Source organism: Asparagus officinalis, chromosome 6 (assembly GCF_001876935.1).
Source record: "Asparagus officinalis chromosome 6, Aspof.V1, whole genome shotgun sequence".
Classification (NCBI taxonomy): domain Eukaryota; kingdom Viridiplantae; phylum Streptophyta; class Magnoliopsida; order Asparagales; family Asparagaceae; genus Asparagus; species Asparagus officinalis.
The window spans coordinates 6,056,834-6,082,633 of record NC_033799.1 but is presented as its reverse complement, the minus strand read 5'-3'; the positions used below and the strand labels follow the sequence as shown (position 1 = coordinate 6,082,633).

Genomic DNA, 25,800 nt, shown 5'->3' with positions numbered 1-25,800 from the left:
CTTAATGTCAATATGTTTTGACTTAGTTGAGCTCCTGTTGTTATTGGAATACATTACTGCAGATTTATTGTCACAATATAACCTTAGTGGTCTTTCAACATTTTCCAAAATGCGCAGTCCCGTGACAAAATTTCGCAGCCATATTCCCTGATTGGATGCCTCATAGCAAGCTACAAATTCTGCTGCCATAGTGGAGGAAGCTACTAGTGTTTGTTTGACACTTTTCCATGATATAGCTCCTCCTGCTAACATATAAATGTAGCCTGATGTAGACTTCCTGCTATCTTGGCATCCAGCAAAATCAGAGTCCGAATACCCAATGACCTCTAATTTCTCTGATTTTCTGTATGTGAGCATGTAATCTTTTGTTTTCTGAAGATACCTCATAACCCTTTTGACTGCTATCCAATGATCCATACCAGGGTTGCTTAAGTATCTGCCTAACATCCCAACAATGTACGCAATATCCGGACGCGTACATACCTGAGCATACATTAGACTTCCTACAGCCGAAGCATAAGGAATCTTCTGCATTTCCTGAATTTCAAGGTTACCTTTAGGGCACTGATTGAGACTAAACTTGTCTCCTTTAGCAACAGGGGTGTCACCTGGTCTGCAATCTTGCATGCCAAACCTTTTAAGTACCTTATCGATATAGCTCTTTTGTGATAATCCAAGAATACCCCGAGAGCGATCTCGATGTATCTGGATCCCTAATATAAAAGAGGCGTCCCCAAGATCTTTCATCTCAAAATTCTTTGATAGAAATCTCTTGGTTTCGTGCAACATGCCTATATCATTAGTGGCAAGCAAGATGTCATCCACATACAGAACCAGAAAAATATACTTACTCCCACTGAACTTGTGATATACACAGTCATCAACAATGTTCATCTCAAAACCGAACGAGATAACTATTTGTTGAAACTTATGATACCATTGACGAGGAGCTTGCTTGAGTCCATAGATGGATTTCCTTAATTTGCAAACCATATTCTTTGGGTCTCCTGACACAAAGTTTTCTGGTTGCACCATATAAATCATCTCATCAATGTCTCCATTGAGAAATGCAGTCTTAACATCCATCTGATGTAACTCAAGATCATAATGAGCAACAAGTGCCATGATTATTCTGAAAGAGTCTTTCGATGAAACCGGAGAGAAAGTCTCTGTATAATCAATGCCTTCCTTTTGAGTATAGCCTTTAGCCACAAGACGCGCCTTATACCTCTCCACATTACCGTTTGCATCCCGCTTGGTTTTAAAAATCCATTTACAACCAATTGGTTTTGCACCTTCTGGCAATGGGACAAGTTCCCAAACCTTATTGTCTTGCATAGACTTATACTCTTCATTCATGGCATCAATCCACTGTTGAGAGTTAGAACTTTTCATGGCCTGAGAGAAGTTGATTGGATCATCTTCTAACATTCCACTACTTTCCTCATGTTCTTGGAGAAATACAATATAATCATCCGGAATAGCATTTCTCCTTTCTCTCGTGGATCTCCTTAATGGCACTGGTTCTTGAGGTTGTTGAGTTTGTTCTTCTGGAACAGGGAGTTGTTCAACATTATCATCTTGAGGTTCCGGATTTACTTCTTGAGCAACAACAGGTATAGGAACCTGAATATTGTCAAAAGTAACTGTATGGATTGGATCTGAAGCCAATTCCTCCTCAAAACTAATGTCTCTAACCTTATTTCTCCCCCCAAACTCAACATCCTCAAAGAATGTTGCTGTTCCCGTCTCAAAAATATTCCTTATAGTGGGATCATAAAACTTATAGCCCCTAGAGCGATCAGGGTACCCAATAAAGTAGCTGCTAACTGTTTTGGAGTCCAATTTCTTTTCATTTGGCCTATAAGGCCTTGCCTCAGCTGGACATCCCCAAATATGTAAATGCTTTAAACTGGGCTTTCGACCAGTCCAAAGCTCATAAGGTGTTTTAGCAACTGCTTTACTTGGTACTCTATTCAGAATGTAAGCTGCTGTCTTAAGTGCTTCTCCCCAGAGTGACTCTGGTAAAGAAGAATGAGCAATCATACTTCTTACCATATCCTTAAGAGTCCTGTTTCGTCTTTCAGCTACACCATTCATGCTAGGTGAACCCGGCATAGTGTACTGTGGGACGATACCGCATTCCTCTAGGTATCTAGCAAATGGTCCTGGACGTTGTTCACCTGAACCATCATATCTACCGTAGTACTCACCACCACGATCAGATCTGACGGTTTTAATTCTTCTGTTGAGTTGATTCTCAACTTCAGCTTTATAGGCTTTGAACATGTCCAGAGACTCAGATTTTTCATGAATAAGATATAGGTGCCCATAACGTGAGTAATCGTCTATGAATGATATAAAATATTGTTGACCATTCCAGGATTCCGTAGGGAATGGCCCACAAATATCCGTATGTATCAATTCTAAGACATCCGAAGATCTGTTGGCACCTAATCTCTTCACTTTGGTCTGTTTTCCCTTGATACATTCAACACATACGTCGAAGTCCGAAAAATCAAGGGAATCCAAAATGCCATCAGACACAAGACGCTCAACTCTACCTTTTGAGATATGACCTAAGCGCTTATGCCATAATGTCGCCGAATTTTCCTTATTTAATTTACGCTTAGTACCACGTGATTCCACATGCAAGGATTCATTGTAAGAAGCAATTGTATCAAGCAAATATAGGTTGTCATAAATACTCAAGTAACCGGTTCCCACAACATTTGAATTAAAAGATAAACTGAATTGACTGTTTCCAAATGAACAAGAATAACCTGATTTGTCCAATACAGAAACAGAAACCAAATTCCGTCTAAAAGACGGTACTACAAAAGTATCTTTTAAATCCAAATAATAACCAGTTCCTAACAACAACCTAAAGTGCCCAATTGCTTCCACATCTACCGATTGTCCGTCGCCCACAAAGATGTGTCTTTCAACATCACTTGGCTTTCGGTAGCTCAGGCAACCCTGCATAGAAACACTTATGTGAGTAGTAGCACCAGAGTCTAACCACCAAGTGTTTCTAGGTACTGAAGCTAAATTAACCTCAGAACAGACCAAAGCAAGGAACGTACCCTTATTATCACGCCAGGCGTGATATTTTGTACAGTCCTTCTTTACATGTCCAGGCTTCTTACAGAAGAAACAACCCTGATTATCCTTATGTTGTTTCTTCTCAACTGGACCCTTAGCAGCTTCCTTATCATTCTTCCTTTTCTTGCCCTTATCCTTAGAGGCATAGGCCAAATGAGCACTTTCTGTCTTATCTTGCTTCAACCTGTCTTCTTCTTGCACACAGTATGAAATGAGCTCATTTAGAGTCCATTTCTCCTTTTGACAGTTATAACTGACCTTAAATTGGTTAAACTGTGCAGGAAGAGACAACAAAACCAGATGCACTAATAACTCGTCACAAAGATCGAGTTTAAGTGCCTTAAGCTTTGAAGCAATATGAGACATTTCCATAATGTACTCCCTGATATTTCCTTTGCCCTTATACTTCATTGAAATCAAGCGAGCTAAAAGCGTGCTTGTTTCTACCTTATCGTTTTTCGCAAAACGCTTCTCAATTTCGGCAAGGAAATCTTTAGCCTTAGTAATCCCTTCGGATTCTATGCCCCTGAAGGCTTCCGGAACGCCGCGCTTAATGATCATAAGACTCATGCGATTTGAACGCTCCCACTTCTCATGCTCCTTCTTTGCATCAGGAGTGCTATCCGCATTGAGAGGTTGGGGTTGTTCAGTTCTTAATGCATAGTCATTTAAATAATGAACGCGAGGTTCAACTGAAGTACGAACGCGAGGTTCGTCTGAAGTACGAACGCGAGGTTCGTCTGAAGTTCGAACGCGAGGTTCGACTGAAGCACGAACGCGAGGTTCGTCTGAAGTGAGCTTGACGCTCACCTGAGTTGAACGCGAGGTTCACCTTAGAACGAACGCGAGGTTCGTTAAAATTGAGCTTGACGCTCACCTGAGTTGAACGCGAGGTTCACCTTAGAACGAACGCGAGGTTCGTTAAAATTGAGCTTGACGCTCACCTGAGTTGAACGCGAGGTTCACCTTAGAAGAACGCGAGGTTCGTTAAAAATTGAGCTTGACGCTCACCTGAGTTGAACGCGAGGTTCACCTTAGAACGAACACGAGGTTCGTTGAAATTGAGCTTGACGCTCACCTGAGTTGAACGCGAGGTTCACCTTAGAACGAACGCGAGGTTCGTTGAGCGCGAAGCTCGGTTAAAGTTGAACGAACGCGAGGTTCGTTTGAGGTAACCACCTCCTTAATTTTCGCCATGAACCCTTAGGGTTTCAAATTGAACCCGCCGCCGACAAACCCAAAAAATTTCGCCATGAACCCTTAGGGTTTCAAACTGAAATCGCCGCCGTCAAACACAAAAAACCTTTGATTTTTATTTTCAAAACAGATCCAGAATTGGAAAAAATTGAAGGAAAAATCAAAGAAAAATCAAAAAAATTCCCAAAAGTTACTGTTCACCAGCGATTTTTCAGTTACTGTTCATCCGAAAAAACAATTTACTGTTCACCCGAACAAAAAAAAAATTTCACTACTGTTCACCGAACATTACTGTTCATCCGAACCCAAAAATTGAATCTTTAACTAGAGATTTAAGATCAAAAAACCCAATAAAACTTAAATCCCTAAGAATTAATCAAGGTGGCTCTGATACCACTTGTTAGATCTACATCATTAAACTTGAGATCTAAAACTATATAGCCATGATTAATTCAAAGAGATTAACAAGGATCTAAAAGAGCGGGAAGCTTATACCTGAATGATCTTCTAACCTTAGGGTTCTCTCTTAGCCGAATTTCTCTCTTAGATGGGGTGAAGAGAATTAGAGAATGTAACCCTAGGTTAGGGACCATAACCCCTTATTTATAGATGTTGTACTTTTGTAATTTAGCCCCTCAATAAATTACAATTACAACCTGGTATCTGCACATATAACCCCATGACTTATTTAAATACCAAATTAACCCAACTTAATTGATCACTTTAGTGGGTTATCCTGAAAGATAGCAATACACATTGATTAATCATATGTGCCCACAAATAGATTTATTAGATTAAATCCAACATTTTTCTCTTTACATGATGTGTCATCGATTTCACATGCCTCAATGTGACTTAATCACTAGGGTCTATGGTCATGTACTGGTTGTCATGTACTAGTTCATCCAACTTTCTAGATCGGTTCATCTTTTTGGGTGTTTTTTAAGTAACTAAATGGATCTTTCAGATCGTTCCAATAATATATAAATCTTATTCGCATGCATAATTAGACATACGTTCACATTGATACTTGTATAAATAGCACAAACTCCGACAACCAAAGAGAGAAAAATGATGATATTAAATCAATGACAACCATTCCTCAGTTGAGATGCAATTGAAAAAGAAAGTGGGAAAGGTTTTCTCATCCATACGCACGATCTTTTATATATCTTAAAGGATCGTATCAATTTAAGTTCATACAGTACGAAATGGGGAAAAAATAGTTCAAAATGAATTGAAAAAGAAAGTGGAAAAGGTTTTCTGAATTTTGGATCCGAGTTACAGATCCGACCCGTTTAATAGATCCGCTTAACGCAGCAACCGGCTACTGCCGGTGACACACGTCACCACTCTAAATACACCCCCAAAATCGTTGAGCCGGCGATTCGTTCGCTCTGTCGTGCTCTAGGGTTTTTGCACCTCTTTTCAAAGGTTAGGGCTTTTGCTCTTTATCACCTCGAATTTCTCCGCAAATTTTTTTTTTGTTAGGGTTTCCATCATCAGGGATCAAGGTTAGTCCCTTTGATCTCCATTGTAATCTTTTTCAGGTTTGTAGTAAAACCCTAGGTTCATAATTGACATGATTTTGACTATTATTTGTTGTTTAATCCTTAATTAGGATGTTTGATTTTTACTGTGAATCTTGTGAATTGATCAGGTGTATTTTGTGAATGATCGGATTTAGTTCCCTTTTATGAGCCTAATTTTTTTTTAAAATCATGTACTTACATTTTGAAAACTTGAGCAATCTCATTGAACCAATTATTTATATTGTCATCTCACTGTATTTTTTGAGATTTTTTTTCATTATAAATGCAAAAGAAAAACTGAAGAAAGAGGTTTCTTTTAGTTTTTATAGTTTTTGTTATTGGCAATATACTGTAACTGTGACTAATTGAAAAGGCAGAAGAACACTAGTCGTATTATTACCATCAACAAGTGATAGATTTGATGGTTTCAGTCTAAAAATAGGATTTAGAGATTATGGATTATGCAACTTTATTTGATTTAGGGTTCAATTCTGGTTGGCCTGACTTCTTTCTATAATTCTACCGAAAAAAGCAGTAGACTTTTACTGGCTCTCTTTTTTATGATAGGAAGAGTTTCCTAGGGCATGCAAATATTATTTTCCTTATTCTGTGTATCTGTCTCCTAGTGTGTAATCAATTAATGCTTGTCGCATTTTTAAATGCAACATATGTTCTGTGTAGACGGAGAATTTGTCAATAGTAATCATGCTTTCTTCATTTTGTGTGGAAAACTCTATTGGTATCCTAGTACTATTCAAGTTCTCTTGTAAAATTTTATGTGAACTATTGCAGGTTATAGTCCTGTTACTAAATCATGGGTGAGACTGGTAAGCGTTCCCGTCAAGATAGGGATAGGGACAGGGATAGGGAGAGGAATAGGAACAATGATAGGAATAATGATGGAAAGAATCAGAAGAGAAGGGCAACAAACAGGGATAATTCCAGTGGCGGTGAATTGGTTCTTTATCGCATACTTTGCCCAAATGATATTATTGGAAGTGTTATCGGCAAGAGTGGTAATGTGATTAATGCCCTGAGACAAGAGACAAATGCTAGAATCAAGGTTGTTGATCCTTTTCCTGGTGCAAACAAAAGGGTTATAAACATATATTGCTACGTCAAGGATAAAGATATCAATGATGTCAATGAGGATGACACAGAACCTATATGTCCTGCCCAAGATGCCTTGCTTAAGGTGCATTCTACTATTGTAAATGCTCTAGCCAATACCAATGATTCAAATAAGGAAGAAGCGTATCTTTTAGTGCCAGCTAGTCAGGCTGCGGCGGTAATTGGTAAATCTGGTACTACTATCAAGAGACTTCGGTCCAAGACAGGTGCAAACATCAAGGTTAATCCGAAGGATCCTGGGGACATCACCCATTCCTGTGCGATGAATTTTGACAATTTCATCCAGGTCTGTGCTCATTTTGCATTAAATAAATGCAAACCTATTGTCATTCTCTTAGCTGCAACATGTACTACACTATTTTGCTTTGAGCCTGCTCAGTGTCTTTTGAACCGTACTTAATGAGTGATGTAATGTTGTTAATTTTATTGTTTCAAATTTTCTGTTAAGGGAATGCTGCAGCTGCAATTGTCATTACAGTAAATTGCTAGGTAAAACTAATTTATTTGGTGGTGTAGGACTAGGATTTCATAGCTGTTACTTCCAGCTGGCTTATCTTAGACATAACTTGCAATTTTTTTAATGGAAATAACTTCTTAATGACATAGACATCGTTATGCAGAAAGCAACTCCCCCCTTGAATAATATTTTCTTAATGCTATGTTTGGGAGTTCAATAAGGGAAGGAAAGGAAAGGTAAGATAGGGAAAGGAAAGGTAAGGAAGAGGAGGGAAAATATAATATCTTGTTTGGAAGTTTTGTAAGGGTAATGGAGGTGAACTTAAATTATTTTGTTTGGGAGTTTTAATTATGGGAAGGGATGTAAATGAATTTTAATCATTGATTCATTATTATAGAGGGTCAAGATGTCTCTTTCATTATGAAGTTTTACTTTCTTTCTCTTCCCCTCCTCTACCCCCAATTTAGAGGGGAACAAAATTGAACCTTTTCCCCCTCCCTTACCTCTCTTAAAAAAAACTCCCAAACAGAGTAACTCTCTTTTTCCTTTCCCCTAGCGTCCCATTACCCTCCATCCAAACATAGTAAGTGTTCCAGAGATCTCTCTCCAGTAGTTAGTAATGCTTATAAACCTTAGTCATTCCATTCATGGATGAAATGGGCCATCATGAACTGCTAGCCACCTCTATGCCTCATGTATCTTAGTCATCCCGTAATGAGTTGCGGTTGGTACAAGTTATTTCAGAAACCAGGCAGCCAGTGTAAATGGTGAGGTTTCAACATAAAGCCAATTCCACGAGAAAGCATCATCATTTGAGATGAGCTCATTTGCAAGGTTAAGAATGCATCAGATGTGAGTATGTGCGTATTTATATGATATTTTTGTTTGTGGACGCAAACCCAAATATCATACAATGACAGAATTTATACCCATATTTGTAAGAAACGGATGTTCATATGGGTCGAATATTAGGAATTTCCATATTTTCAATTCAAAATTAATATAAATAAGACAAAGATGCTAATCATATTTGTAAGCTTTAGTAATTGGCCATGAATATTTTGTCAACATCTTATAACCTTTTATAATGATCTCAGTAAAGCGACTTCAAACATTATTTTATAGTTCATCAACCTTGCAAAATAATTTTTCATGCTGAAAAAAACTTAGAAAATTTTCAACTAAAGTTTTAAGCAAACTTAGAGTCAAAAAGGAATATAGCATTAATGTGTCCATGATCGTACCGATAAAAATAGAATGACAAGCAGGTCGTTCGCTATTAATAATGAGGAATATAAAGAGAGTATCAAATATGGTATAATATTGAGTATAGATCATGTGTATGATTTACATCTTCTGGAAACTATCTACTTGCATATCATATTATATATATTAGGAAACTAGACTGATTTAGATTAATAAGATGTGTGTCCTAATCAACAGGTTTTTTATATACATCTATTATCCAGAATGGAAAAAGAGAATTCGATCTATACAAGTACACATGGATCAGAGAACTCCTTACTCATTGTAAAGAAGCTGAATATGGTTATTGGTGGGTGGATCATGTTGGATCCATGTTCTCTCATTGTTCCGTTCAAATTTCTTTTTATCTGATAACTCATATTGTGATGATCTTCTTATTGGAGATATGGATAGACGACTAGACAGTCTTAGGCATGTTCTATCCTTCTGTTCTTTTTTTTTCATTCTCCAAGTTTAGAAGGCTATGATTGAGAAAGGTTTTTGGCTCATAAAGCAAACAAAGAATTTCGAAAAATTAGGTTCTTCAAATACCCTTTGACGGAGAATTCCATGGATTATTTCTCGTGATATTTAATGACGTTGAATACTGAAAGATGCTTCTATTCTTAGTCATCTTACCAAATTGAATTATGACCCCGGTCATTATACTAAAAAAATTAATTAATTTCTTATCTCCTTTACATTTAAAAGCATTTAAAACAAAGTCAGTAGAGGAGGCATAATCCTCCAGACATTTATATCTGAGCATTGAATGCATTTTGTGATGTTGATCTCCTGTAATACCATGCTATATTTGCCCAAAGTGCACTTTTCAGTTCAACCTTGTTTATCCAGCATTCATTGCATGCCTGACTCGCATTTGACAGATTATTTGATAAAGGAGGCAGCCATAACTTGTACATATCATATACTTGAGCCTCTGCATTCTCCATCCATTATCAGACATTCCTTTTGACATATTAAGTGGAATTTATGTAGTTACTAGATATATGAAACATATATCTGAGACTAAAAGTTAGAAATTTGATATGACGTGTATGTATTTCTATTTGAATTGTGAATACATCTATATGTATACACCTTCTGAATAAAGTAACTATATTTATTCTGATAATATTGGTTTATATATGTTGGTAGATGTTTTTGAGTTTCCGAGTTTTCTGCATGAACGTTTACAGCTTTTAATTCAATATTGATACTAAAACATATAAAATTTCCACTTATATTGACAAATTATGATGTATTCATATGCTAGATCTTTTTAGAATTTGACGTGGTTGCAAACCATATGATATCCTATTTATTTCTTGTATTGTTTGTGCAGCGTAGTAGCACATAAAGTAGCCCAGTCAGTAATAATTAAATTTAATCTGCTGACTGTACTCTTTTCTGAAGTATAATTTATCGATATTCCTTCTCATAGATTTATCTCACTTGCAGATTCTTTTTATACTTAGCTTTATCTAACCTACTCATCTATACATGCTTTGAGCAGATATCTGGCGATGCTGAGGAAGTCAACAGGGCGCTTTTTGCAGTCTCTGCTATAATGTACAAGTTCTCTCCAAGAGAAGAGGTTCCCCTTGACACTACTGTTCCTGAACTTCCACCCATCATAATTCCATCAGACCTCCCCATATATCCTCCGGGTAGCTTCTTCCCCAGTACAGATACTATAATTCCTCCTTCAAGAACTTTACCTGCAGGTTTAAGTGCGACACCTCAGCTTGCTGATCTTCATGGGTATGCTGAAGTTGCTAGTGCGTGGCCATCAGCACTTCCTATTGCTCCTGCATATAGTGGTCAATCAAGATCAGAGGAGTTAATTGTTCAGGTTTTGTGTCCATCTGATAAGATAGGACGAGTCATTGGTAAAAATGGAAGTACCATAAAAAATATAAGGCAGTCTAGTGGAGCGCAAATTGAAGTTGATGATACAAAGCATGATACTGAAGAATGTGTTATCACCATCACATCTACGGAGTCCACTGAGGACTTCAAGTCTGCTGCTGCTGAAGCTGTTTTGCTCCTTCAAAGTAAGATCAATGATGAAGATGATGACAAGGTTAACATTCGCCTTCTTGTTCCCTCAAAGGTCATCGGCTGTCTCATTGGAAAGAATGGTTCAATTGTAAATGAAATGCGAAAGAAGACTTATGCACAGATTCGTATCTCCAAAGGTGAAAAACCCAAGAGTGCTACCGTCAACGATGAGCTTGTGGAGGTTTGTCATCAAATGTCCTTCCCTTTGTTTTTCTTCCAGTGGCTTTTACATAAACTACCCTCATTCTCGTAGGTGTCTGGAGAGGTAGGTAACTTGCGAGATGCTCTCCTTCAGATAATTCTAAGGCTTAGACAAGACGTGCTTAAAGATGGTGATGGTGGTCGGAGTAATCCACCTCCGAGTGATTCTATTTATTCAAGTAGTCTGCCTGTGCCTCCAGTGTTGCCTAGTGTTCCTTCACTTGCACCCTTAGGTTATGATCAGAGAGTCGAGGGTGAAAGAAGGGGACTGGCATCATTTACTGGAAGTAGTTTATATGGATACAGCGCTTTGCAGGTATCTTGAATCTTACTGATTAACTTGAAAACTTGGTATAAATCTCCATTGCTGCCCGTACATGGGGGCATGTGTTTTTTTGCTGTTTGTGTGCATTCCCCTTTAACATTGTTCATTTGTTTTCATCTTCTGTTTGTGAAGGGTGGGGACAGTGGATATGGATCTCTTTCTTCATATTCTTCGAAAGGTTATGGAGGGTATGAACTTTCTGACTCCAATTATATGCTCTTTGCTTTGTGTGTTCCTGGGTTGTATAGAAAACCTGTTCATGGCATTTACATTTTCAAATCAGCACGTTCTGCACATTAGAGTTATATTATAAAATTGTAACCCTCACCATAACTTCGGAGTTGGAATGGACCTTTAACATGGTACCGAGCACCTAAGTCAACCATGCATTTAATATGGATTAAATAAGAGGTGCCATGGTGTGAGTCCACATCTCTGCATGAAAAGGGCACTCAACCAGTGAGGGTATGCTTAGAGTATAAAACTATAACGTTCAACCTCCATCACAACTTCAGAGTTTTGTTGCACCTTAGATATGAACTATCAATGTGCAACATACACTACAATAATGTTTATAATGACTGAGCTTTAAGCTTCGTACATTTCCTAACATATTTTTGACACAATAGTTGGTACACAATACATATAGATGCATACATAGCACATCGACTTGCTCTTTCAGAAATGCACGTTTGGCTGGAGACAAACAGGCATATCTTTTGTTTATATGTCGAGTGATAACCGGGTTTTGAGAATAGTGCTCGAACAAGTACTGATAGTAGCAGTAGAATTTAGGCGATTGCAAGTTCTAATATTTCAGAAATGCACTTCTGGCTGGAGACAAACAGGCAAATCTTTTGTTTATATATCGAGTATAACCGGATTTTGAGAATAGTGCTCGAACAAGTACTGATAATAGCAGTAGAATTTAGGCGATTGCAAGTTCTAATATCTCTTACTTTGTTTACTCCGATGCAGATTGCCTATGTATAATGAGGTGGTGATTCCTGCCAATGCCGTGTCTAAAGTTATGGGTAAAGGCGGAGGGAACATTGATAACATTAGAAAGGTGTGTTTTCTTTCTCTTTTCTCATTCAGTTAGCACTGATAATTATTGTAGCATTGATTTCTTTTTTTTTTATTTCTTTCTATTTAGCCTTGAAATATATCAAATTTGTTACTGAATTTGTTTTGTCTGTGATTCAGATATCTGGAGCCAATGTAGAGATTGTAGACTCAAAAACATCTCGCTCAGAACGGATAGCCTTGATTTCGGGCACTACCGAGCAGAAACGAGCAGCTGAGAACATGATTCAGTTGTTCATCATGTCAACCTAAGAAGATTACTATTTTCACCAATACCAGAAGGTGATCTGCTGTGCTTTGCTGCAGTGCTACTTCTTGTTATCTCCTCCCCCTTGCTCTCCGTAGGTATTTAACTCTGTGAACTGAGTGGGTCCTAGAGTTCCTTCTATAGACTCTTGCTTGTTCCTCTGTCTTATCAAAATCGTAAAGAATCTGCTAATGGACTATCTTTGCATAGAGATATTCTCCTTATGTCAACGGTCTGGTTTTTTTCTAGAAGTGGTAGGTTCACTCTGTTCCTACATTTCATGCCTCTCTAATTAGCATGGTCTTCATAGTTCTTGAGGCTTGCTGGTCTCTGACTGATTCATATCATATTTTCGTGCTACTCTTTTTCACCGTGGATCGTGTTCAAATGGGCTTATTTGAAAACATTTTCTGGCATAAATATGTGATTCTTATGTATCTTTTCATGCTGCTCTTTTCCACCATGGATTGCCCTTCGGATGACTCATTTGCAAAGATTTACTCGCATAAGTATGTACCATTTGCACAAAATAATTGTGCTGGAATGGAGATTTCCAATACTTTTGTAGCCGACATTTCTGAAGCCGTAATTTAGAATAATCAGAGCTATACTGACATGGCTCCAAATGCTTCTTGTGTTTGGTTGTTCCACCTTTTCTTATGCGGGTTGTCTTCGTCATTTATGGTGGTGTTCTGTATTTTAGCTTGAGCACCCGTCGGTCTGGATTTAGTTAGAATTAATCACAATTTGATCAATACCGGCTTCTTCCTTCATTTAGTTTTGTTGTGGCAACTCTTGTGACATAAGACCATCTCTCATTTTGTTTTAGTCTGCTGTATTATTTGAGCGTCGGTAGGTATAGTATTCTGATATCTTGTACATTCTCTTTAATTGTCCCTGGACGCAGCGATGACAACAACAGTGCCTTTATCCCAAATTGTTCTCTACTTCTTCACTTCAACTTATCATCTGTGCTGAATCTCAGCCTTAACTCAGTGCCTCCGACATTTTCTTATTTTGAAAACTATTTACTTGTCTCCTGACACATTCATAAACCAACTGGCTTAGTAACATGACCTCTTGTATATATAGTGGTAAAATTTTTGTTGACTGAGATGGAAATGAGTCAGCCATACAAAATAGTAGTGCCAAACATAAGCTGACCACATTATTGATTACTGTAAATTGTGTATAGTAGGGTTATTTCACCATTTGAAGCACAAAAATATTGTTGTAATTGTTATAACTAAGTGATGTGCTTTAGCAAAATCTCGTATATTGATCTTTAGTAATGTGGATTTAGGGTCAGTTTTAAGCTTTAATATTGTTTCTAGCTCAAGTTTTGTTTCAATTTGGAACTGTAATGTTGAGCGTCCGTAATCGGCTAGCGTTGTTCATCATCAAATGGGATTAGCTAAGAACATTTTAAGATGCGTTCGGCTTTTGGGAAAATGATTTAAGGACCCAAAATATGGGACCAAGGGAGGGGACATGTGAGGTGTCTCATCCCTATTGCTTAATGAGTTGGCTATGCCAACTCATGCCAACTCATTATGCAATAGGGAGGGGACACCTTACATGTCCTTTCCATTGGTCCCATATTTTGGGTCCCCGTAGCAGCACTCCGGCTTTTGATAACAGGGTAGTTTTCTTGTTTATGAAATAATGTGGTGGGATGTGTGGAACCCCCAATGGAATTGTGTTGATAAGATCGAGAAAGTTGGTGCAGGTATGGATTTTAATATGGCAAATGTTGACTCAGTCGATTGATCCAGCTTTTGTAGCTTTGCTCTTAATTCTTGTTGGTTACGGGTTTTATTTTGGATTTAGTACGTGGAAAGATCAAATGTTGAAGGATTTACAATCCAATTTGCGTGACTTACAAGTCTCTCTCTCTCTCTTGTGGTTTAAAGGGCGGTCATGCGTGGTCTTTATCTCTAGATTGAGCTTTCAACCTTGGAAGGAGTAATGCCAAGGGGATCAAAAGCGTAACGGGTTATTTGTTTCTTTAAAAAAAAAGCGTTCTCTTCCAACAGAATAAAAAAAGAAAAAGAAAAAGAAAAGGAATCCTAGTATGGAAACTTCCTGGCACATTTTTGAAAATTTTGGAGTTGGAAACTTTTCTGTTCTTGTATTTGTTTCGCAAAACAGTTATAGGAAAACTTTTCCTGTAAAAACGGAAAGTGCTAATTTTGGGGCGAAAACCAATTCCACTGTGGAAAGGTGAAAATTAGTAACTGAATATTGGTGAATTGGGGGCTGATTGTTGGACATGATTGTTGTTAAAAATTTCCGTTCCCTTTTTTATATATATATATAATTTGGTTGAAAGAAAAATGTTTTTTTTTCAAGAAATGCATGGAAAATGTATATTTTGCACCTTAGTCCTTTCCCTATGTTTTTAGTAAATGAAACAAATAGTCTCCTAGGGCGACGTACACTCTTCTTTTATTTTTAAATTTTTTTTTAATGGAAGATTCAGAATCTGAGTAACACAACTGATACACCATTTATCCTGCATTGGGGTTCGTAAGTTTATGTAGGAAATGGTTCTCACACATATTTTTTGACATAAAGCTACCAACAAATGACAACTTCGGCCAATTCTTCGATGAGGCTTTGAATTACAAACACAAGTTGTGTGAGCGAGGAGCATTGTATCGACCACCCACAATTAATGCAAAGCTCACACAAACCTTGGTTTAATCCCCCGCCCCAAAATTTCACTAATTTGGTGTCACAGAAAGCTTGTATATAATCAACACCAAAGGTTCAACCATCATCATCCCCCCTTTGCTTGCATCGTCTCTTGAGCTCCATCATCCTTCAACCCTCCATGGCTTCTGTTCTCTCTTCATCTCCTCTCTCAATGACCCTCTCGGCCGCCGCCCCATGGATCCAACCTAGACAGCTCAATGCCATGGTAAAGCATTTATTTTTGTTTTCATATATATATGCAATCATGAACAATACGAATTTAACTCAGAATTTGCTTTGTTTAAATTATTTGCATGTTTCATCGTAGAGCGTCTCTATGGTTAATGGGCTAAGGCTCCCACGAAGTATTCAACTCAAAGGAGTTACAAAGAGCTCACTTCCCTTTTCAAGACGTTTCAAGTCAAAAATCTCATGCTCCGTTGTAAGCTTTATTCTACCGTCTAGTTATCTCTTTAATTGCAAATACACGTGTGTAAGTGTTAATAAAATAGTTTATAAGATAAACGTTATTACATCCTCATAATACAAGGATGTATATGCAATTAATCTTTTTTTTTTTTGTGGTGCCGGCTGATTACTTCATGCAGGCTCAACCGGAGACCCTAGAGATCGTTCAAAACACCATAGCCAAACAGCTATCCATCGATGAGACCACCGTGACTCCTCACACTAAATTCGCTGATTTGGGAGCTGATTCACTCGACACCGTGCGTAAAATTTTTTTTATAATTAAGACTTTGCAATCTTGTTGTAATTTTGTATTTCGTCAAAAATAGCCTCAGCTCTTTGATTTTATTTTTTTTCCTAAAAAAAATTTGTGTTTAGGTGGAGATTATGATGGCATTGGAGGAGGAGTTCGGAGTGTCCATCGGAGAAGGTGGAGCTGAGAATGTTTCAACCGTTCAAGATGCTGTTGACTTGATCGAGAAAGTCAAGGCAGAGGCTGCTTAATATCTTGGGTTTTTATAAACCAATTTGGAATTTTCTTTCTTTTTTTTTTCTTTTTTTTCTTTTTTCTTTTTTTTTTTTTGCTGAGTGGAGATGACAGAGAATGATTATCTCTGGATGATTGAGTTTGGAATTTGAATAAATGTTTTAGTGTTCGTTGGAAGTTGTTTATTTCATTATTTTGGAATTATTTTTCTGATACTGTTTTTAGTTGATTTTTTAAAGAAGCAGAAAATTGAAGAATCGTAAAAATAAAATTAACAAAGACTCAAAAAATAGTGTATTAATCGCACATAATTACAAAATTCTGCTAGGAAAAAAATTGAAAATTATCACCATGGCACATTAGCTTAGCAGTATAATTCTTTCTTCTAATATGCTTCAAATGTAGATTTACTATATGACGGCTCAAGTTTATGACACCACTACAAACGGTATAAAACGTTAAAATAGATTTTCCCTTGTTAGTATTTATTTGTAAAAAACAACATTATCTCACAGTATATATTTTTTAGTATCAAGGATAATATGCCCCCATTTTAATAAGGACCACTAGTGATAAAGATATTCGGCTCAAAAGCTACGATCTGGGATAATATCAATTTATATGGATCTTTTGAGCATTAATGTACAACATATGACATTTTTCAACGAGGGTGTTATGAATAGTTTAAGAAGATTAGGTATTTGCTAAAATTGAGATATTCTGCATGCCCTGCCCCCAAATTAACACAAAGAAAAATATGAACATGTCTCACTAATTTATTTAGTAATTAGTGCACTAACCTCTAGACTTTTTGATGTATATATTCCTCATAAAAATCACATAAAACATGGTCATTTTGTAGAAACCACTTTTGATTTTTAATTAATATACAAACTACTTTCAAAATTGCCTTTTTTTTGTTACAATCAACCAACTAGGGGCCACTTTTAAGTTAAGATTTTTTTTTTGGTAGTTGAGTCGGCCTAACCTCAATCAAAGAATCATCTCTCTAATATACGTGGCATTTGACAATTAAATTATTATAACAAAACCAAAGGAACTTGACTCAAAAATGGACCCAAGTAATCAATTGCTATAAGAAATATTTTAGGCGATTCATATATAAATTAGAAACGAAGGGTGATTTCTATGAAACCATCCTATTTTAAAGGTGGCTTTTTCAAAAGCAAAGCCCTTTCATTAAAATCTAAAAAAAAAAAATTGTCAAACTTTTTGACGCACATTAATGATCATTGAATGTAGACGTCACTGCACTATTCTTAGATTCCACTCCATCCTTTCATGGTGTATGTACATCCTCAACGTACTATAAAAGTTTGTCCTGTTCTCACAAACCACTTTATGTCATGAATCCGATAAAGGCTGCAATGAGCTGCACGCATATTTGAGATTTGAGTTAAGCCTCCGACCCTAATAAAAGTCTGAAAGTAGCTGTCAATTGCTCAGGTTCATGAACTAGCATTTATTTTCTCCCACTTACAAAATTCAGGGCCCCTGAATCATCGAGTTGCATGATACGCTGGTGCTCCCCCCACCCCCTTTCCATTTTTCTTTTTTCTAACTTCAACAACCTATTTTAAGGGCCCGTTTGGATGGATGTAACCATCAGAAGTAAGAAGTGGATCAAAGATGTAACTTCCTAAGTGGGAGGATGTTTGTTTCACCAAAAATTTTGACATTTAGTATGGATTACGAGTTTTGGGATTAAAAAAAAAGTATTTTTTGTATTTTGAGATTCTTTATATGATGTTTGTTTTAAGAAAAATTTTTAGAATATTGAATCTCAAAAGTGTAAAAAATGTCAAATTTTTAGAATTTGCCAAATCCTCTCAATTAGAGAGGATTTTGACAAATCACATAAATGGGAGACCTCACCAAGATAGCAAATTTTTAGAATTTGCCAAATCCTCTCAATTGGAGAGGATTTGACAAATCTTAATTTTGTATTTTTGTGGGAGGTGACCTCACCAAGATAGCATATTCATCATATTATAAAATTTTGACATTTGGTAATGCTATACAATTTGAGCTTGAAACAAACAAAATATTACAAACTGTAGTATTCCAAATCCCAAAATATTAACGAAACAAACAATATTTTAGAAATCCCAACCCATAACAAAGCACCCGTGGATTTCAAATCCCACGATGAAAACACCCCCCTAACCGATCAATGAATCGGCCTCCATCGTTCATTGTACACACAATGAAGTGACCCAATCAGTGGCCCACCTTAACATCTACTGGGCCAAGTTGTGTGGGCCAGCTCAGCAAAGGTGTGGATTGACCGAACCGACAGCATTTGTCCCTTGGGTCAGGCTCAACTGGGCTCTCAACTTGCCCCCAGGCCGCCGTATTTCCTCATACTAGGAAATGGAAACGAATCATGTAGGGTGTGCGAGGTAAATCTTTATAACTGTTTGTTCCACTATCATTTTTTTTTGTTATTGCATTGCCTTTTTCTGTATTATTTGAATTGTTTCGTTAGTTTATTCTCATCGACTTCTTAAATATTCGTGCTAATTTGAGATGAATAGTGGGACACGTCACCCTTCCTCCGATCCAGACGGTTTTCTGTATCAAATATTATCTAGTACCTTTTATGATTAGGAATTTTTTTTAATGAGTTTTCCCATAGAAGGTTATTTGCGACTCTTCCCCCCCGCATCCTTTAGAAATGGTCTCTGTGGGCCCAAAGAGGGGGGCCCAGTCACGACTTCCACCTCCGTCGGCGTCTTATTAGGCCCGCGGGCTCCACAATGATGAAGGAGCGGGCTTATGTTGGGTCTTTGGTCCTGGTTTAGGAGGTGGGGGCCCCTTCGCTCGTCGTCGGATTAGAACCCAAATGGGGAAAATTTTCGCCAAATTGCCATATAAAAATAGTGTGGAGCCGAGGACCTTTTAAGAAAAAAAATTATGTACTTGACAAGTAACCCCCTCGATGAAGATTAACTACCATCCACATCTCGCCCACAGTGGCGTGCTTTATACTTTTCTCACCAAACGAGGCAAATAAAGTGGGAGGCGGTGCTCCTGAGGAACTGCTCTCTTAACATGTTCCATCAATCTGCAATCCCACCATCACAGCACAGGTCAAAATTTAAAGGGACGGTACCGAATTCACTGCTTACGGTACGCACTTTGTGAATTGTAATGATCACATGATTTTGACAGGAACCAACAGCAAAAACTTCCGAAAAGAGGGAAAATATGCTTGATGTACTACTGGGTTTAAGAAATCTATTTATTGAGAGAAAATACATGTGACCACGTCTATTCCTTCATAATGATGGCCGGATCCGGGAATTATTAGTCATGTTACATTAAATGTTACAGTAAATACTATAGTAAATATTGTAATAATATTATTATACTCCCTCCAATCTAAAATGAATGTCTTTTTAGCTTTTTTATCAAAATCCATTTTAGTTGTCGCTTTACAATATCCAAGGCTTAATTTGCTACTTATTCCATTACTATCCCTCTGTTGCATAGAACTCAGAAAAGCAATTTATTACTGTAGCTTCTTCTCAAGCGTCACTTCTCCTCAAAGTACAAGTATTAGAAGTGATGAAATCACACACCAGATTACTACTAGTATTTCATTTCGAATTTATTCTTCAAAATCAAATCTCATGGCAGAAAAAGGTATTCCATCTTTAGGACTTGAGTTGAAATTTTGAAATGGGTAATCTTTCTCCTTTTGAAATTTTAAAATTTTAAAATTTTGAAATTTTGAAACGTGAGGAAGCTTTAGACTAGGATGAGGGTATATGTGTAATCTTTCTCCTTTTCTTAATTTGTGTGTTTTAACTAAAAAGACATTCATTTTGGATTGGAGGGAGTAGTATTTTCAAAAAAAATACTACTGTAACATTATTAAAAGAATATTATGACATTTTAAAATATATATACTGTAGCAGGTGTGGGGGCACAGTAAGATTTTTTTAAAAAATATTACTGTAGCATTTAAAAATACTGTAATAATTAAATCGCGATTACTGTGGTGACAAAAAAAAGTCATGCTTTGCTCGGGGCACACGTGATGAGTTGCACAAACTTTTTCAGCGGCTAAGAAAAAAAGAAGAAGAAGAAAAAAAAAAAAGACAACATCGTGGCTTAATTTGGAGATCAAATAATAACCTTACCTCGAATGAACCGCACGGCCTAGCGCGTACAAACTCAAATTCTTAGGAATTAAGCCGCTGCAAGCTTGAGGGACTCGGAAGGAAACCGAACATCATTTGATCTCTCTAGAAATTCCGAGAGAAATATGCAGTGCCCGTACAATGATTTAATGGTGGCAGTTGTATGATCCTTTAGGCTGGTGGGCGTACATCTTTAATTAGTGACGACGTCCTTTTGTTCTTTCAACAGCTCAAGCAACTCAAAAGGCTTAAAGAAGATCTTTTCATCGAGCCAAGCAACGACGACCCCTCGAAAGTGGAAACGCATAGACTCGTAGCGAACGACAATAATTCCGCTTCAGCACACGTCACTGAACCGTGCCTTTATTTGGACGGGAGGGAGTCCTGGATTAGGCTCATAAGGACGCAGCGCGGAAGTTGTAACTTCGAAATACACTAAGGCCCGGTTCGGTAAAAAGATTAATGAAGAAGGGTTAATGTACTTAGCCCATTTGATAATCCGAATGACTAAATTATTAACCCGTTAAATAAGTTTTATTTTAGCTCTTATGATCAGTTTTAGTGTTTGGGAATAACAATGATTTTGACTATTTTCTTTATAATTAAAAGGGTTAACTCTTATTCCATCTAAATAGGAGTATTAATAAACCCCTCATTTTGAGGGGTTAACTCATTTTAACCCCTCTAGAGAGGTTAACTCTTCTATATTTTTTATGTTTGGCAAATTATGAAGGGTTAACTCACTTTAACCCTTATATAGATTTGTTATGTTTGACAGGTTAAGAAAGAGTTAAGTCTCCTTAACCCCTCACTTAACCCTTTGCCAAACGGTACCTAAGGGTATTCTTTGAATCCAAAAAAACAATCTCCGAATACACGAAGAACTTCGAATTCACAAAGAAAATATTAAAAAAAATATTGATGAAAAATTATTTTTCTTTGGGGTTACATGACTCTTTTTAAATAGAATAAAATAAATAAGACTCCTAGTAAGACTAGAATTACAAAAATAAAAAGTATCAAATAAAACTCCTGCTAAGACTAGAATTACGAGAGAAAAAAAAGTCAAATTCTATCCTAAAAAGACTCTTTATAATAGAGGGAACAAATCATAAATCAAAATTAATTTTGTTTCATAATTTAATTTGACTCTAAAATTAAATTTATTTTGTAATCTATATTTCCTAATTTAAATAGACTCTAAGTCAGATTAAACATCCTACATCACCTAATGACGAATTTGAAAAAAAAGGCGTCGTAATTAACACAAACTAACCAAGAACTGGTGAAAGGGAGAGGTTGAAGTTGTGAAATCCTACTGGTAGTTTTGCGTCCAACACCACACGCTTCTCCTCTCCTCCCTTTTCATGAAATTCTCCCTCAACGTCATAGATAACATCTCGATCACAGAATTAAAATTTCATACGTCCAAAGTACAAGTAGAATTGTTCGGCAGGCATAAATTGTACATTGATCCAAGGGGGGGAAAAGAAAAAAAGAACAATCGAGAACAAGAAAAGCTAAAAAAAAAATCATAAATAAGTAAATAACCCATTAAAAATGCGTGCAAGCACCACAGCCCCTCGCTCCACTCAAACCCTTCAGAGCAATCTTCAAAATTTTGGATATTCTTCAGCCAAAAAAATTTGAATAACTCAAGGGGAGAAGACTAATGACCTAAAATTAAATACGATAAATAACTAGATCTAAGCGGCTGAAATCTCAGCATCCCTTGATGAAACGTTCTGTTTCCGCCCATTCCTTCTCTTGCTGCTCTTGCTGCCGTTGCTGCTCCCTCCTCCTCCTCTTCCCTTTGACGCTTGCCGCGAGTCGCTTGTCTGTAAAATGCATTGATAGTCAAGTTCAGTAAAATGCATTGATAGTCAAGTTCATGTGAAGGCGTAACGTATTTACACCCGAGCAGCTCAGAATCAAACACAGGCTCATAACAGCCATAATAGAACCTCCTAACCGTCTTAGATTAGCTACATTAGAACCTGCAACCCGCAATGAGTAGACCACTTACTAGACTTGCGAGAGCTAAATTTAAATGTTTTTTTTTTCCCATGAAAATCATCTTTAAAATAGAGCCCTTCTATGAAAATCACCTTTAACCGTCAATTAATACATAAACCACCTCTAAAGTATTTTTAGCTGCAATTAACCATCTAAGCTCGCTACGATAATCACCTTTAACCGTCAATTAATATATAAACCACCTCTAAAGTACTTTTAGTTGCAATTAACCATCTAAGCTTGCTTTTCAGTTATGCTTTTTTCCCCGTTATTTCACCCCATCTAACCTCGATCAAGGATCGACTCAATAATGTGCTTGGTATTTTACAACTCAATATGATAAAAAAGAACAAATTTTCAAATCAGGCCCATTTCAAAAAAAAATTATTTAAACCGACCCATTTTTTTTATTTATCAAAACCGACCCGATTTTGTAATTAGCAGCTTAATCGGGGTTGCCAACCCAACTATTTAGGAAGGTGTTAAATCCTAATTAGAAGCCTTAAACCCTAAAAAATAATGTCCTAAATAGTCGGGATTGCCAACCCCGACTGTTTAGGAAGGTGATTAAGTAGCTTATTACAAAATCAGGTCGGTTTTGGTAAATAAAAAAAAGGATCGGTTTTAAAAAAAATTTGGGAATGAGTCTGTTTTGCAAAATTCTTCGATAAAAAAATTTGATTTAAAAGTGAGTCCAAATAGTTAATTGTAATAAAAATCACTTCAAATATAATTTGTATACAAGTTAAAAATAAGATATAATTTCTATAGAATCGCCCTGTTTTAAAATACTTAGACGATTTGGAAACTAATTTTAAAATACTAAGATTTGGGAGACTAATCTAAAAAATATGAAAGATCCGGGGGACTAATATCAAAGAAAACCCCAAACAAAAATAGAGGAGCCCCTCACCCCGAAGCAAAACGAGCCCGAACCGGACTCGAACTCCCCGCCACCGGCTTGAACCGAACCCATCGCCGAGTTATCGCGCTTGTTATTATTCCCGTTGCAGAAGGGTTGACTCGACGACGACGCGGATCGATCGTGGCCCACGTCAGACTGAAACATGTCCACGAACAGCTGCTGTAGCTCCTCGAAGCTCTCGTGGCCGTTCTCCTAAAAATCAACGGCCCAGATTGGATCGTCATCACGTAATTTTTTTTGCAATTAAAAAGCCTAGAAAGTTTTGCGAATCGCTTACGCCCTGTTTCGTTTGGCTCATCATCTGCGCCATTTCGCCCAGGAAATCCCCCATGCCCTGTGAACAGTAAATTGGGAAAATTAGTTCGGTTGAATCGTTAAAAAAAGTAAACGGTTTCCGTTAGTTTTGCCGTTAAGAGCGGGCCCACGTTTTCGTCATCATCGCTATCGTAGACCCCGACGTCGTACAAGAATCTCCTGTTGGAGTCAGAGAGAACTGCCAACAAAAAACAACTTCTCAGGCAAAATAGCAGTTATTTGAAAGGGTAAAAAAAACAAAAAGGGCGAAATCTTAATTAAATCTGGTAAAAAAGAGAATTAAATACCAGAGTAAGCTTCTTGTATTGCTTGGAATTTTTCTTTGGCCTCTTCTACGAACTTGGAATTCCCCGAAGCAAAGCAACGATCAGGATGCCATCTCTACCCAAAAAAAGTTTTTTTTTTTTAATGTAATAAACGAAAGTTGCAACTCTAGATGGTAAAAAATGTACAAATTTCTTTTTTTTTTAGAGCAAAGGTCCAAAGGACAACTTCAATTGAATACTCATAACAACAGTTAACCAAGTTCTATTAAAATTTTATTTTTAACAGGAACAAATAATGAACAAAACAAATTACGTGTTTCGCCATGAAAATCAACCAAGCTCCCCCCAGCATAAGTAAATTTGAGTGATACCAATAACGACGAACAATAACTGAAAATTCTACCACGAATCAACAAAACAACAAAAGCCCGCACAAACTATCCCATTTTCCCATAAAATTCAATCATACTTGCCTCAAAATCCAAAAAAAAAAAAATCCAACAACCCAACTAAAAAAATCCCACCTTCAGCAAAAATCAACCAGGTAGATGGTTACCATAGCAAGCTTCTTGTAAGCATTCCTGAGCTCAGCATCAGAGCACTCCTTGCTCAATCCCAACACAGCGTAAAAATCACCGTTTCCCTCTCCCCCTCCGCCGTTAGCCATTAGGGATCAGACCCAATTACCACAAACAGATAAAAACACAGAGATGGGCTGGAAACAGAATATGGGGTTTATTACACGTAAACGCGGCGGAGATCTCGCGAGAGGAAGAGAACGGAGAGGGGGGAGAGAGAGAGAGAGAGAGAGAGCCTGAAGAAGGCTCCAGAAGCAGGAGCCCTAAAATTTTGGCTCCTGTTAGTAACCACAGGTTGGGGGTATATGAGCGGTGAGGTTACCGCGCTGGTGATGATTAGTGGATGACGGGTTGGATCCTGATCCAACAAGTAGACCCGTTTAGTGAAACCGGGTCGGGTGTAAATTAATTTCTCGTTTATTGATTTTCAGGGGTTGGGCTGCATGCAGATATACCTATACATACTTTTTTTTTTCTTGACTCTTTCCTCTTTGGTGCATCTCTTAATTTTAGAGTGAAGAATGACAAGTAACATAGGGCGATAATGCAACTTGTCCATGTCGCGTTAATATTTTTCGAAGGAAAAACACTGAGTAAGCGATTATATTATTGGTGGATAAAACCAAACCCCGTGTTACAATGATTAAAATGCAAGGTGGGGGGGGACAGCGAACGTAATCGACTTTAGTTGTGTTATGCGATAAACTCATGCAATTCCAATTATAAAAGCAGTACGAAATTGTATAAAGATGAATAAACATATAGACGATAAAGCGTTGCGTAAATTATATTTAAAAAAAAGTACGATGACTGAATTTGTTATAATTGATCATATTTGTTACTAACAAAAGCATCGTGCTCGTTGTTTAGTTTTTAACAATTATCTCACATCAAATAATATTATAAAAATATGCAGGCCTCCCGGCACAGTTAAACTCTAATTCTTTGTTAACTCATACTAAAAAAAAGTAATATCAGGCCATGTTGCCATGCTAATTGAAGCGTAACATTAAACTACTGAACTCTTTTAAATATGCTGAACAGACAAAATCAACACTTGTTATTCATCGAGCTAAAAATTAACATTATAATTCGAATTTCATCAAAGCAAACATTCAATTAATTTTGGTCTCTAGCATCTGAATATGAATATATTATATAATTGGGGAAGGGAAACATATTTCTTATTGGTTATCATACACAACCCGAATCCGCATTAGCCCTTGAGCCACACAACGGCCAACACAACAGATGGGACACCGGATGCGGTAACCATCATTAGCCTCACC

At 37.2% G+C, this 25,800-nt stretch overlaps 3 protein-coding genes across 3 annotated transcripts; 2 read left to right on the top strand and 1 right to left on the bottom strand.

Moving 5' to 3' along the window:
- LOC109844338 (KH domain-containing protein At4g18375) lies at positions 5,639 to 13,206 on the top strand. The gene is made up of 7 exons (XM_020413331.1): positions 5,639 to 5,736; positions 6,627 to 7,251; positions 10,184 to 10,912; positions 10,985 to 11,248; positions 11,390 to 11,445; positions 12,236 to 12,326; positions 12,464 to 13,206. Exons 2-7 carry the CDS (start codon positions 6,649 to 6,651, stop codon positions 12,593 to 12,595), a joined length of 1,875 nt encoding a protein of 624 aa, XP_020268920.1. The 5' UTR covers positions 5,639 to 5,736; positions 6,627 to 6,648; the 3' UTR covers positions 12,596 to 13,206.
- Positions 15,150 to 16,432, top strand: LOC109844826 (acyl carrier protein-like). Its single transcript, XM_020413976.1, has 4 exons — positions 15,150 to 15,513; positions 15,616 to 15,729; positions 15,896 to 16,015; positions 16,134 to 16,432. The coding sequence occupies exons 1-4, from the start codon at positions 15,427 to 15,429 to the stop codon at positions 16,257 to 16,259; spliced, it is 447 nt and encodes a 148-aa protein (XP_020269565.1). The 5' UTR covers positions 15,150 to 15,426; the 3' UTR covers positions 16,260 to 16,432.
- Positions 21,803 to 24,670, bottom strand: LOC109845174 (chaperone protein DnaJ). Its single transcript, XM_020414393.1, has 6 exons — positions 24,490 to 24,670; positions 23,955 to 24,048; positions 23,778 to 23,845; positions 23,630 to 23,686; positions 23,341 to 23,544; positions 21,803 to 22,249 (listed from the first exon to the last, which is right to left on the bottom strand). The coding sequence occupies exons 1-6, from the start codon at positions 24,598 to 24,600 to the stop codon at positions 22,118 to 22,120; spliced, it is 666 nt and encodes a 221-aa protein (XP_020269982.1). The 5' UTR covers positions 24,601 to 24,670; the 3' UTR covers positions 21,803 to 22,117.

Bases quoted from the DNA above. Each gene is read 5' to 3' on its own strand.
- LOC109845174 (XM_020414393.1), bottom strand. From the start codon at position 24,600: ATGGCTAACGGCGGAGGGGGAGAGGGAAACGGTGATTTTTACGCTGTG. The intron at 24,049-24,489 runs GTAACCATCTAC...TTTTTTGGGTAG, and splicing joins CTTACAAGAAGCTTGCTATG to AGATGGCATCCTGATCGTTG. The intron at 23,687-23,777 runs GTGGGCCCGCTC...TACTGTTCACAG, and splicing joins ATAGCGATGATGACGAAAAC to GGCATGGGGGATTTCCTGGG.
- LOC109844338 (XM_020413331.1), top strand. From the start codon at position 6,649: ATGGGTGAGACTGGTAAGCGTTCCCGTCAAGATAGGGATAGGGACAGG. The intron at 11,446-12,235 runs GTATGAACTTTC...ACTCCGATGCAG, and splicing joins TCTTCGAAAGGTTATGGAGG to ATTGCCTATGTATAATGAGG. The intron at 12,327-12,463 runs GTGTGTTTTCTT...TCTGTGATTCAG, and splicing joins ACATTGATAACATTAGAAAG to ATATCTGGAGCCAATGTAGA.
- LOC109844826 (XM_020413976.1), top strand. From the start codon at position 15,427: ATGGCTTCTGTTCTCTCTTCATCTCCTCTCTCAATGACCCTCTCGGCC. The intron at 15,730-15,895 runs GTAAGCTTTATT...TACTTCATGCAG, and splicing joins CAAAAATCTCATGCTCCGTT to GCTCAACCGGAGACCCTAGA. The intron at 16,016-16,133 runs GTGCGTAAAATT...ATTTGTGTTTAG, and splicing joins GAGCTGATTCACTCGACACC to GTGGAGATTATGATGGCATT.